The sequence below is a fragment of the Schistocerca serialis genome, chromosome 4 (assembly GCF_023864345.2).
Source record: "Schistocerca serialis cubense isolate TAMUIC-IGC-003099 chromosome 4, iqSchSeri2.2, whole genome shotgun sequence".
Taxonomy (NCBI): Eukaryota; Metazoa; Arthropoda; class Insecta; order Orthoptera; family Acrididae; genus Schistocerca; species Schistocerca serialis.
Genome location: NC_064641.1, coordinates 12560064 through 12574277, shown reverse-complemented (window position 1 = coordinate 12574277; position 14214 = coordinate 12560064). Strand labels below are relative to the sequence as shown.

The following is a 14214-nucleotide window of genomic DNA, read 5'->3' as shown; positions in this document are numbered from 1 at the left end:
GGGCTGTGTGTAGGAAAATGATTGATGATTTGTTTCTGTGTGAGCTTGAACATCTCTAGTTTTTCCATGTTGGGCTTTGTATAGGACGTAATTGGAAGAAAGCACTATGTTTCTTGGCTTATAAACTGAAATTATGTGAGTAAACCTTTACACAGTGCTTATTGTCACTCCGATAGGAGATTATTGAACATTGCTAAGGCGTTTTTGCAAACACTGAATACAAGTGAGTAAGCATATTGCCCTCCTATGTATTTTCACCCTCTTCTGTTAACTCAACATGTCATAATGATTAAAATATTGAAGAATTAATCAGGCTGCAATTTCTAAGTATCTACCTTCAAGGATGAATAAAATTCTGTAGCATTTGACCAATGAACTTCAGTCCAACATCTGTTTCATCATCATTCAGTTTATTTATGGTACTCTTACTCGATAAATCTGTTTCTGTGAGCAGTTCGCTTGGATGTGGAATGAGTAAGTGCATAGAATATGGATATGAATATGTAGAACATAAATAATGAAGTGCACAACAATAATAACAATACATAGTAGTACTTACGTGTTACCAAATATTAGTCACCACCTTAAGGGAAGTTGGAACAGAAAAAAAATTTTTTTTTTCACTTTTCAGATTTTAATTTCATTATAAAATTTGCAATTTTCTGACAAAAATGATATATATATGTATATTTTCCCAAGTGGAATGTTTCCTTCTATTTTTATATAGTACTTGGGAAAAAATATATCTAAAAACAAAGATGATGTGACTTACCAAACGAAAGCGCTGGCACGTCGATAGACACAGAAACAAACACAAACATACACACAAAATTCTAGCTTTCGCAACCAACGGTTGCCTCGTCAGCAAAGAGGGAAGGAGAGGGAAAGACGAAAGGATGTGGGTTTTAAGGGAGAGGGTAAGGAGTCATTCCAATCCCGGGAGCGGAAAGACTTACCTTAGGGGGAAAAAAGGACGGGTATACACTCGCACACACACACACACACATATCCATCCACACATATACAGACACAAGCAGACATATACAGAGGCAAAGAGTTTGGGCAGAGATGTCAGTCGAGGCGGAAGTGCAGAGGCAAAGATGTTGTTGAATGACAGGTGAGGTATGAGTGGCAGCAACTTGAAATTAGTGGAGATTGAGGCCTGGTGGATAACGGGAAGAGAGGATATATTGAAGAGCAAGTTCCCATCTCCGGAGTTCGGATAGGTTGGTGTTAGTGGGAAGTATCCAGATAACCCGGACGGTGTAACACAAGATGTGCTGGCCGTGCACCAAGGCATGTTTAGCCACAGGGTGATCCTCATTACCAACAAACACTGTCTGCCTGTGTCCATTCATGTGAATGGACAGTTTGTTGCTGGTCATTCCCACATAGAATGCGTCACAGTGTAGGCAGTTCAGTTGGTAGATCACGTGGGTGCTGTCACACGTGGCTCTGCCTTTGATCGTGTACACCTTCCGGGTTACAGGACTGGAGTAGGTGGTGGTGGGAGGGTGCATGGGACAGGTTTTACACCGGGGGCGGTTACAAGGGTAGGAGCCAGAGGGTAGGGAAGATGGTTTGGGGATTTCATAGGGATGAACTAACAGGTTACGAAGGTTAGGTGGACGGCGGAAAGACACTCTTGGTGGAGTGGGAAGGATTTAATGAAGGATGGATCTCATTTCAGGGCAGGATTTGAGGAAGTCGTATCCCTGCTGGAGAGCCACATTCAAAGTCTGATCCAGTCCCGGAAAGTATCCTGTCACAAGTGGGGCACTTTTGTGGTTCTTCTGTGGGAGGTGAATCTGATGGAACCAAAGGAGTTGAGGTTGGAGAGGAAATTCTGGAGGTCTTCTTCACTGTCAGTCCAGATCATGAAGATGTCATAAATAAATCTGTACCAAACTTTGGGTTGGCAGGACTGGGTAACCAAGAAGGCTTCCTCTAAGCGACCCATGAATAGGTTGGCGTACGAGGGGGCCATCCTGATACCCATGGCTGTTCCCCTTCATTGTTGGTATGTCTGGCCTTCGAAAGTGAAGAAGTTGTGGGTCAGGATGAAGCTGGCTAAGGAAATGAGGTAAGAGGTTTTCGGTAGGGTGGCAGGTGATCGGCGTGAAAGGAAGTGCTCCACCGCAGTGAGGCCCTGGACGTGCGGGATATTTGTGTATAAGGAAGTGGCATCAATGGTTACAAGGATGGTTTCCAGGGGTAACAGACTGGGTAGGGATTCCAGGCGTTCGAGAAAGTGGTTGGTGTCTTTGATGAAGGATGGGAGACTGCACGTAATGGGTTGAAGGTGTTGATCTACGTAGGCAGAGATACGTTCTGTGGGGGCTTGGTAGCCAGCTGCAATGGGACGGCCAGGATGATTGGGTTTGTGAATTTTAGGAAGAAGGTAGAAGGTAGGGGTGCGGGGTGTCGGTGGGGTCAGGAGGTTGATGGAGTCAGGTGAAAGGTTTTGTAGGGGGCCTAAGGTTCTGAGGATTCCTTGAAGCTCCGCCTGGACATCAGGAATGGGATTACCTTGGCAAACTTTGTATGTAGTGTTGTCTGAAAGCTGACGCAGTCCCTCAGCCACATACTCCCGACGATCAAGTACCACGGTCGTGGAACCCCTGTCCGCCGGAAGAATGACGATGGATCGGTCAGCCTTCAGATCACGGATAGCCTGGGCTTCAGCAGTGGTGATGTTGGGAGTAGGATTAAGATTTTTTGAGAAGGATTGAGAGGCAAGGCTGGAAGTCAGAAATTCCTGGAAAGTTTGGAGAGGGTGATTTTGAGGAAGAGGAGGTGGGTCCCGCTGTGACGGAGGACGGATCTGTTCCAGGCAGGGTTCAATTTGGATAGTGTCTTGGGGAGTTGGACCATTAGGAGTAGGATTAGGATCATTTTTCTTCATGGCAAAGTGATATATCCAGCAGAGAGTACGGGTGTAGGACAGTAAATCTTTGACAAGGGCTGTTTGGTTGAATCTGGGAGTGGGGCTGAAGGTGAGGCCTTTGGATAGGACAGAGGTTTCGGATTGCGAGAGAGGTTTGGAGGAAAGATTAACTACTGAATTAGGGTGTTGTGGTTCCAGATTGTGTTGATTGGAATTTTGAGGTTTTGGGGGGAGTGGAGCTGTAAGTGGGAGATTGAGTAGATGGGAGAGACTGGGTCTGTGTGCAATGAGAGGAGGTTGAGGTTTGCTGGAAAGGTTGTGAAGGGTGAGTGAGTTGCCTTTCCGGAGGTGGGAAACCAGGAGATTGGATAGTTATTTGAGGTGGAGGGTGGCATGCTGTTCTAATTTGCGGTTGGCGTGTAGGAGGATGCTCTGAACAGCCGGTGTGGATGTGGGAGAGGAAAGACTGAGGACTTTTATTAAGGATAGGAGTTGACGGGTGTGTTCATTGACTGAGTTGATGTGTAGGTGAAGGATTAGGTGGGTGAGGGCAATGGATTGTTCAGTTTGGAACTGGTATAGGGACTGATGGAAAGAAGGGTTACAGCCAGAGATGGGAACTTTAAGTGTGAGGCCTTTGGGGGTAATGCCAAATGTCAGACAAGCCTGATAAAATAAAATATGGGAGTGTAATCTGGCTAGGGCGAAGGCATGTTTGCGGAGGGAATGTAAATAAAATTTAATGGGGTCGTTGTGGGGATGTTGTTAGGGTGACATGGTATTAGAAGGTGGAAAGTGTAACATGAGGCTGAAATGAAAATGAAAATAAAAATATATGGCGAGAGATAAAGGTGAACTAGAAAGCAACTGGAGATCTGGAAATATCACTTTGCCACGAAGAAAAATGATCCTAATCCTACTCCTAACGGTCCAACTCCCCAAGACACTATCCAAATTGAACCCTGCCTGCAACAGTTCCGTCCTCCGTCACAGCGGGACCCACCTCCTCTTCCTCAAAATCACCCTCTCCAAACCTTCCAGGAATTTCTGACTTCCAGCCTTGCCCCGCAATCCTTCTTAAAAAATCTTAATCCTACTCCCAACATCACCACTGCTGAAGCCCAGGCTATCCGTGATCTGAAGGCTGACCGGTCCATCGTCATTCTTCCGGCGGACAAGGGTTCCACGACCATGGTACTTGATCGTCGGGACTATGTGGCTGAGGGACTGCGTCAGCTTTCAGACAACACTGCATACAAAGTTTGCCATGGTAATCCCATTCCTGATGTCCAGGTGGAGCTTCAAGGAATCCTCAGAACCTTAGGCCCCCTACAAAACCTTTCACCTGACTATATCAACCTCCTGACCCCACCGACACCCCGCACCCCTAACTTCTACATTCTTCCTAAAATTCACAAACCCAATCATCCCGGCCGTCCCATTGTAGCTGGTTACCAAGCCTCCACAGAACGTATCTCTGCCTACGTAGATCAACACCTTCAACTCATTACATTCAGTCTTCCATCCTTCATCAAAGACACCAACCACTTTCTCGAACGCCTGGAATCCTTACCCAATCCGTTACCCCCGGAAACCATCCTTGTAACCATTGATGCCACTTCCTTATACACAAATATCCTGCACGTCCAGGGCCTCGCTGCGATGGAGCACTTCCTTTCACGCCGATCACCTGCCACCCTACCTAAAACCTCTTTCCTCATTACCTTAGCCAGCTTCATCCTGACCCACAACTTCTTCACTTTTGAAGACCAGATATACCAACAACTAAAGGGAACAGCCATTGGTACCAGGATGGCCCCTTCGTACGCCAACCTATTCATGGGTCGCTTAGAGGAAGCCTTCTTGGTTACCCAGGCCTGCCAACCCAAAGTTTCGTACAGATTTATTTATGACATCTTCATGATCTGGACTCACAGTGAAGAAGAACTCCAGAATTTCCTCTCCAACCTCAACTCCTTTGGTTCCATCAGATTCACCTGGTCCTACTCCAAATCCCATGCCACTTTCCTTGACGTTGACCTCCACCTGTCCAATGGCCAGCTTCATACGTCCGTCCACATCAAACCCACCAACAAGCAACAGTACGTCCATTATGACAGCTGCCACCCATTCCACATCAAACGGTCCCTTCCCTACAGCCTAGGTCTTCGTGGCAAACAAATCTGCTCCAGTCCGGAATCCCTGAAGCATTACACCAACAACCTGACAACAGCTTTCGCATCCCGCAACTACCCTCCCGACCTGGTACAGAAGCAAATAACCAGAGCCACTTCCTCATCCTCTCAAATCCAGAACCTCCCACAGAAGAACCACAGAAGTGCCCCACTTGTGACAGGATACTTTCCGGGACTGGATCAGACTCTGAATGTGGCTCTCCAGCAGGGATATGACTTCCTCAAATCCTGCCCTGTAATGAGATCCATCCTTCATGAAATCCTTCCCACTCCACCAAGAGTGTCTTTCCGCCGTCCACCTAACCTTCGTAACCTCTTAGTTCATTCCTATGAACTCCCCAAACCACCTTCCCTACCCTCTGGCTCCTACCCTTGTAACCGCCCCCGGTGTAAAACCTGTCCCATGCACCCTCCCACCACCACCTACTCCAGTCCTGTAACCCGGAAGGTGTACACGATCAAAGGCAGAGCCACGTGTGAAAGCACCTACGTGATTTACCAACTGACCTGCCTTCACTGTGAAGCTTTCTATGTGGGAATGACCAGCAACAAACTGTCCATTCGCATGAATGGACACAGGCAGACAGTGTTTGTTGGTAATGAGGATCACCCTGTGGCTAAACATGCCTTGGTGCACGGCCAGCACATCTTGGCACAGTGTTACACCGTCCGGGTTATCTGGATACTTCCCACTAACACCAAGAACTCGCGGAGATGGGAACTTGCCCTTCAGTATATCCTCTCTTCTCGTTATCCGCCAGGCCTCAATCTCCGCTAATTTCAATGGGCCGCCGCTCATACCTCACCTGTCATTCAACAACATCTTTGCCTTTGTACTTCCGCCTCGACTGACATCTCTGCCCAAACTCTTTACCTTTACGAATGTCTGCTTGTGTCTGTGTATGTGCGGATGGATATGTGTGTGTGTGCAAGTGTATACCTGTCCTTTTTTTCCCCCTAAGGTAAGTCTTTCCGCTTCCGGGATTGGAATGACTCCTTCCCCTCTCCCTTAAAACCCACATCCTTTCGTCTTTCCCTCTCCTTCCCTCTTTCCTGATGAAGCAGCCGTTGGTTGCGAAAGCTAGAATTTTGTGTGTATGTTTGTGTTTGCTAGTGTGTCTATCGACCTGCCAGCGCTTTCGTTTGGTAAGTCACATCTTCTTTGTTTTTTATATATATATATATATATATATATTGAAGAATGAATCAGGCTGCAATTTCTAAGTATCTTCCTTCAAGGATGAATAAAATTCTTTAGCATTTGACCAATGAACTTCAGTCCAACATCTGCTTTATCATCATTCAGTTTATTTATGGTACTCTTCCTCGATAAATCTGTTTCTGTGAGCAGTATATATATATTATGAAGTGTTTAAAATCTCCATCAAGTAATACTCTTATTTTCATTTGAGTGAAGTGACTTGTCCGAGATCACTACGGTAATCATCAGAAGATAGAAATAAATAAATAATGTTCTACCTTCCCCAAAAGAATCTGAATGGGATTGCCTTTTTTGAATTAAAGGTGGTTCCATTGTTTCAGAGATCCGTGTTCAATAGCTGCCGGAAGATGGGACAGTTCTCATGCGTATCTGATAAAGAATTTAACAAGTACCCTATCATATCTACTGGCTTCCCCTCTTTTAACGAATTTGCTTGTTTTTCAATTCTACTATAATTTATCTCAATATCTGTTATGCATCCATCCAATGATTGAAATGCTATTTTGTTATCTTCATTGACACAAATCAGAAGACAGAAATGAATACTTTAGTTTTCTTCTTATCATCTTCCATTTTGACACCAGCATGATCAATGAGCTAGAGAGTTTGTTTTGAGCCACTGTCCAACTTTTGGTAGATCCAAAATCACTTTATCTTCTCAGACAATTCAGATTTTGCATTAAAATTCATTGAACAGTTTTTGCTTATTGTCCTTTGCCTGTATTTTCTGTCTTCGTTTTTTTTTTTTTTTTTTTTTTTTTTCACCATTCAGATTTCAGCTACAGATTGTGATTTATTATAATAAATTTACTCTTGGCGTTGGCATCAAGTGTTTTTATTTATTTATGCCATTTAGAATTTACTGTAACTTATTTATGCCTTAAGCCAGCTTTTTTTTTTTAAACTGGGTGTGCATTACTTTCACAAATAAGTGACAGTAATTTTATGACATTGTCCGGAAAACCCTTCTAGTTATCTAATACCAGGTTCACATTTCGTATTGTGTTCCGTATTTAATCCACTGCAATTAATACATGTTATCTACTCAAATTTCTGAGGATACCACACGTAAGTGCTTGTCAGGCTTACAGAGGACATTCTCCATTCTGAAAGAACCACACATATATTCCAAACGTCCTCTCCTAACCAAAGACAGACATGCTTTGTGAAGTGCACATGTGATATATTTGGAGGGCTCTATACTTCTCCACCTGACACAAGTTATTATTTAATTAATTATCATATGGAAATACACGTGCAGTTTTCAACGATATTTACACAATACAATATTTATATGTAACAAAATGAATGTATAAGCGTTATGGTCACTAATTATATCACAGACTGATATCTAGAGAGTCTATCCAATCCAGTGCTGTTGGTGAGGTGTTGATTATGTCATTCCAGCCTCCACTAAAACATCTATTGGAACATTCCTCTACAATGTATTCAACAGACTGTTCTGCTGCTCCACAGTCACACATTGGGGAGTCTGAGAGTCCCAATATGTATGTGAAGGACATAGTTCTTCCATGTCCACATCAGATTCTGTTGAGCACACACCAGGTTCTTCTAGGTAGTTGGAAGCCTGGTATGCATGTAGGGTCTTCGAGGCCACGGCGAAGTACGCTGGTGTTGTTTTTCCATTTCTCTTTCCACACATTTTTGATCTCGAATGGTTTGGGTTCTCGAGCCGTCCAGAAAGGTTTTCGATTTGAGATGCGTGCAGGGTGGATTGAGCAGCATTTCCTAGGCGGGTAGCGTTTGGGAAAGCTTTACGTTATTAATCTTTTCCCATTCGCAGGCCACTGCTTCTTGTCGTCCCAAATGTGGTTGGGCAATGCTACTGAGAGCAGACTGCCAAGGTAATGGGGTTGATCTCAGGGTGCCCGTTACAATTCTCGTGGTGTCATTGAGCTGGATATCAACCTTACTGACATGCACACTCCTGTACCAGACTGGTGTGCAATATTCAGCCACAAGATATACGAGAGATAAGGGCACTGTACGGAGAGTGTCAGCTTGTGCACCCCAGGAAGTTCCAGCTAGTTCCCGGTTAATGTTGTTCCTGGTCTGTAACTTTTCTGCTAGTGATGTGAGGTGAATCCTGTACATAAGTGATCGGTCCAGTGTGATTCCAAGATACATAGGATGAGGGTTGTTTTTAACTGATTTGTTACAGAAGGTGATGTTTAGTGGCTGGTTTGCTAATCGGTTGTTGAAGTGGAAAGCTGTCACTTCAGTTTTTGTAGGGTTAGGGCACAATCTCCAGTTTCTGTAATAGTCATCAAGTACTCTAAAGTCTCATGTGAGCACATTTCTCTCTCCTCTAGGTGCTTGCTTTGATATGCAATGGCGATATTGTCAGCATAGCAGAACTTCCTAGGTATAGTTTCTGTACAGGTTGAGCAATAGTGGGGCCAGGACAGATTATTGTGGTAGGCCGTTCTTAAGTTTATATGACTTGCTCGTTTTATCATGAAGACAAACTCAGAAATATCGGTTTTTCAGCATGTTGGACAGCAGTGTTGTTAGTCTTAGGCATGGAACAGTTTGCTTTAGCTTTAACATTAGTCCAGCCACACGGTGTTGTAAACAGCAGTTACATCTACAAATGCTACTGAAGTTTTCAGCACTTTCTGGAAACCAACTTCGATACATGAAGTGAGCGCCAATACCTGCTCACAGCAGCTCTGGTTTTACCTGAAGCCTGCTTGGTAGGGTGGCACTTTGTTGTCAACTGTTTGGTAGATCCTATTGTAAATTAGCCGTTCCAGTAGTTTGTAGCTGACACTGAGAAGGGGAATTGGACAATAGCTTGAGGGATCGTCTTTCGGTTTTCCTGGTTTGAGGATTGCTAGAGTTTTTGCTATCTTAAAATCTGCTGGTATCTGACCATTGCACAACCAGTCTATAAAGAATCTCCGTAGCCATGTTCTTCCTTTTCTGCCAAGGTGGATGATAAATTCTGGGAACACTCCATCTAGACCTGCTGCTTACCTTAACTTTAGGCATCTTATGGCTTTCTCAGCTTCGCTGTCACTAAAAGGAGAGCTGAAGGGTGACCTTTCATCGAGTGTGCCATCTATATTTTTGAGCTCTTCTTGTAAACTTTTTGTGTTGCTGCTGTCCAGAGGTACATTGTGTGCTTGTGACTTGACGTGTTGTGCAATCCGCGATGGGGTGATCTGTGGTTCCTGTCTTATTTTTGGTGTTGCTGCCCCTAGTTGCCTGAGCTGGGACCATGCTTTTGCGGCTTGAGTGGGTGAAGTCCAATTCTTTGGTAGTTGTTAATCATCTTTCTTTCCTTTATCTGTTAAGAGACTGGAGTACCTTGTTGCCTGCCTGTGGGTCACCATGGGCTTCGTATTTCTTGCAAAGCTCTTCCATCTCCTTGTTCCAGCAGGGCACATATTCCTTCCTGAAACCACGTGGTATATTGCATTTTGCTGCTCCTATAATGACACCAACAAAGTGCACGTAATTTTCTAATGTCCCTGGGATCCAGTGGAGATTTCCATCAAATTCCTTCACATAAGACGTCCAATTGACTTTGTTGAAGTTCCACCTTGGTTTTTGGACAGATCTGGTTAGAGGAGTTTAAATTCTGATAGCTACAAGCACCCGTCTGTGTTGGCTGTGAGGGAAAGCTTATAACACCTTCTTTCTGTGGATTACTGGGTTGTGTTGTTGATCAGTTGTTAAAATACAGAGATCATGGTTTGTATTAGTCTGCCATGAGGCAGAGTGAAAGATTTTCAAGTCCCTTGCATCATATGAGAGGTGGTGGTGGTGATTTTCGATCCAGGCTGTAAGAGGTTGTCCATTTGGATCATTTGTTCTGTAACCCCACATTTCATGGTGGCTGTTAAAGTCCCATATATATATAAATTCCAGGATGAGGTACATCTAATAAGGTGGGATTTTGCCACATATCATTAGGTGGTTTGTATAACACAAGTCAAGAATTGGCATCCAAGATCATCATATAATTGATGAAATCTCTCATTTAAATTGCCCCCCTTAATTGATCGCAGAGGAGGTTAGCTGTCTTGACCATTTCAGCCAGCTGATGAAAGAAATTGGGCTCAAGCCCAGGTAACAGTCAGTATAACTGCAGTCACTAAACTGCAGCTGACTCCAGCATATACAGTCCACATTGCTTCCACATTTCATAGGAGATCCTCCAACAAGACACTAAATGTGCACCAGATTTCCTTGTCATTCAGACTACTATTTTACCCTAGGCCTGTATTATCAATGTACAACAGGAGTTCTCAATAACCAATAATCTTGATGTTGGTGATTTTCCGGCTTGTCCAGAAACATCACCATAAGTGTCTGCAGGTGAAGTGAAAAAGACAGTATCTCTTATGTTTTGCAAACAAAACATAGTCAATATAATAAGTTGTTGTTGCTATGACCAATATCAGGCAAATTATGCCATCTTCAGATCTAAAATATGGAGTGGGTGATCAGTAATCTGAGCAGGGGTGTTTGTGAAGGATATAAAAACAAGAGCCAATCTAAAGGTGGCTTGTTGTGTTGCCCTGTAGGAAAAAAATGATGGCTGTATTGGATACACTGAGTAAACAGTATGATATAAAATTTTTAAAGCTTTGAGCACTGACAGAATAAATAGATAGAAACCATGAAGTTGAAGTTAAGTTACTGCAAAAGTAATTATTACATGTACTTCCTTCCATTTCACATTTTTTTGCCTTGGTCCTGTGAACTACATTCTAAGCATACCTTACTGGTACAGAACATGCATAAACCATGCAAAAATTATTCTATTTTATGTTACTGGATATTCTTTTGTTTGTTCATACATCTTTCAATTGTTTTCAGTGGGTCGTGGATAGCGATGTTGTTGTAGCCCAGTCTAGAAACAACATGTGTATTTGGTACAACATTGATGTTCCAGAACAAGTCACACTAATTACAATAAAAGGAGAAATTGTTGAAATTGTCAGGATGGATGGAAAAACAGAGGTTTGTTACAGCAGAAGGAAGGCTATTTGTACTTTCATCTTTTCTATTTATGATGCCAAGTATTGTAATCTAGATATCTCATGCATGTACAACAAAAACATAATAAACATAAAGCAAGTAAAGTAATTCTTAATGTAGTGTGAGGTGCTTCAAATTCTGGTAATTTGAACAGCTTTAAGGTGACAACTTGAATAGCAGAAAATACTGTATGTATGGGGATGGGGGGGGGGGGGGGGGGGGGGGCACAGATGCTCACATTCAAAGTTTTCACTTTGTGGGATGGTAGGGATAAAATGCAGAACTACATTTCAGGCACTAATTTGTTGGAAGCCACACAGTTCAGTTTTTGTACAGGTGACTCTATGCAGAAATTAATATTTTTTGTGGCACTGGTATAACATTAATATCTGTTAATTTATTAAAAATTTACTTCTGCACAAAAATATTTTGCCAAACAATGGAAAATGTAGGAATCTTAAAGAAAATATTGTAAATTGGATTGACATTAGCCAATTGCGTTAGTGTTTTGTATCTGACTGATATATTTAGCTTAACAAGTAGCAGGGCAGATAGATAAAATCTAATTTTCGTAACCAGAGGATTCTTGAGTTGTTAAAAAAGGGGAAGAGGTTGAAGGAAATGAAACTAATTGTTAGTTGCAAGAGTTACTCAAGACCCTTCTTTACTAGCATTTTTCTGATTTTATTTCTTTGCCTGTCTCTGCAACTGTTGCTTAGTAAGTACACTACTGGGAAAAGAACACCAAGATTTCATTGACCCAGCAGAGGGAAATTTTATTGACAAAATCTTGAGGACATTTATAGCAAACGATCATACCTACAGAGCCATAAACATCTGAGTACAGTCGAAAGGATGTATGAAATGTCGACTCTAGTACTCTGTATACCTTCCATTTTCAGCAATGCAGGTTGCAACTCTCCCATGGAGAGGATCATGGAGGTGATGGATGTAGTCTTGTGGAATGGTCTGCCATGCAGTTTCCACCTGTTGCCTCAACTGGGCCAGATCTCTTGGCTGTCTGCAAGATAACATTTCATCCAGTGCCAGACATACTCATTGGGAGACAGATCTGGGAATTGTTCTGGCCAGGGCAGTTGATGTAAACCTTGGAGAGAACACTGGGTGGCACAGGGTATAAGGGGACATGCATTGTCATAGTGAAAAACCACATCATCTTGGTGCATGAGCAGTAGGCAATGGGTTGAATGGTGTTTTGTATGTGCTATGCACTGTTCAATGTTCCCTCTATGATCATCAGAGAAGAATGGCCATTGTAAGATATGACTCCCCACACCTGCCAGGTGTTATCCCTGGTGCTTCTGTCGTATAAACTTCAGACATTGGCACTCACCTGCCTGATGCCACACATGGGTATGACCATCATTGGCTCCAACGCAGAAACAACTCTCATCCCTGGAGACAAGAAGTCTCCATTCGCTCTTCCATAAGTGCCTGTGGCAACATCACTGGAGGTGGACTACATGATGTTGGGGTGTAGGGGCAATAGGTTACAGTAGGTCGAGGCCGGAATGATTTATAAGGATAATTGCCATCTGTATAGTTCAGAAAAGCTGGTGGTGGAGGGAAGAACCCAGATGGCCTATGTTGATAAACAGCCACTGAAATCAAACCTGTTATGTTCAGCTGCATGTTGTACAACAGTGTAGTCCACTTTACTCTTGTCCACAGTTTGGCAGTGGCCATTCATCCTGGTGGATAGCTGGTTGGGAGCTGGTAGACAACATGGCTGCTTTGGTAGATGGTCTTCACAGACAGGCACTATTAATTCACATGCAGATTTCCTGTGCCATATTGCCACATGCCCCCAATCCTCCCACCACTTCCAAGAACTAGCTACAGAAGTAACACCCACCCCCCCCCCCCCCCCTTGTCATCCAGTATGGCCCTAGACTGGAACAAATGAACCAAATCCTTTGTGAGGGATTTGATTATATATTGTTATGTCCTGAACAGGGGTGCAACCTACCCAACATTGTTTCCACCCCTTCTAAATGGTGTTCCATTGCTCACCCAACCTCAACAACATCCAAACCCATCCCTACACCACTCCCAATCCAACGCCCTTGCCACAGGGATCATATACCTGTGGAATACCCAGGTGCAGGACCTGCCCAACTACCCAATCAGCACTTCATATTCCAGTTGTGTCACAGTCTTATCCTACCCCATCAGAGATTTCCCCACCTGTGAAAGCAACCACATCATACAACAGCTCTGCTGCAGTCTTTGTTCAGCTTTTTATATTGGTATGACTACCAACCAGCGGTCCACCAGGATGAACGGCCACAGCCAAACTGTGGCCAAGAGCAAAGTAGACCACCCTGTTCTACAACAAGCAACTGAACATAACCTGCTTGATTTCATTGGCTGCTTCACAAATTGGGCCATCTGGATCCTTCCCTCTACACCTAGCTTTTCTGAACTGTGCAAATGGGAGTTATCTGCACAACACCTTCTCTGCCCTCAAAATTTTCCACCTTCAACCTATGGTAACCTACTGTCTCCACATCCACCACCCAGCTGTTTTCACCCCCTCTGGCATATCAGCTCTTCCCAACTCATATCTCCTCACACTTACTGTGCATTGCTCTCTGCCAATGCACCCACTAACCTTTTCCCCTCCTCTATTCCTCACCTGTGTGCTCCCTTTTTCCCTTCCCTCCCTTTCCCACAGCCACTTGATGCTATACCAGGTAGTCCTGTCTGCCACCCATAGTCCCTGCATGCACTGCCAGGCAGCATTGTTTCTCTTCTCTCACTTGTACGCTGCTATCTCTCCCCATTCCCCACTGCACTATGGATTGTTGTTCCCATTTGACACATTGCAGTTTAAGTCTGGCCTGAGCAGCCAGAGATCAGAGGTCATATGTTTG

General features: G+C 43.7%; 1 protein-coding gene across 1 annotated transcript in view; it reads left to right on the top strand.

The window, feature by feature from the left end:
- Positions 1–14214, top strand: part of LOC126473704 (intraflagellar transport protein 172 homolog) — a 358573-nt gene that overhangs the window by 131736 nt on the left and 212623 nt on the right. The window contains exon 13 of the mRNA XM_050100944.1: positions 11156–11299. Within this exon, the coding sequence (XP_049956901.1) occupies positions 11156–11299 (144 nt within the window). The remainder of the gene's footprint in view (positions 1–11155; positions 11300–14214) is intronic.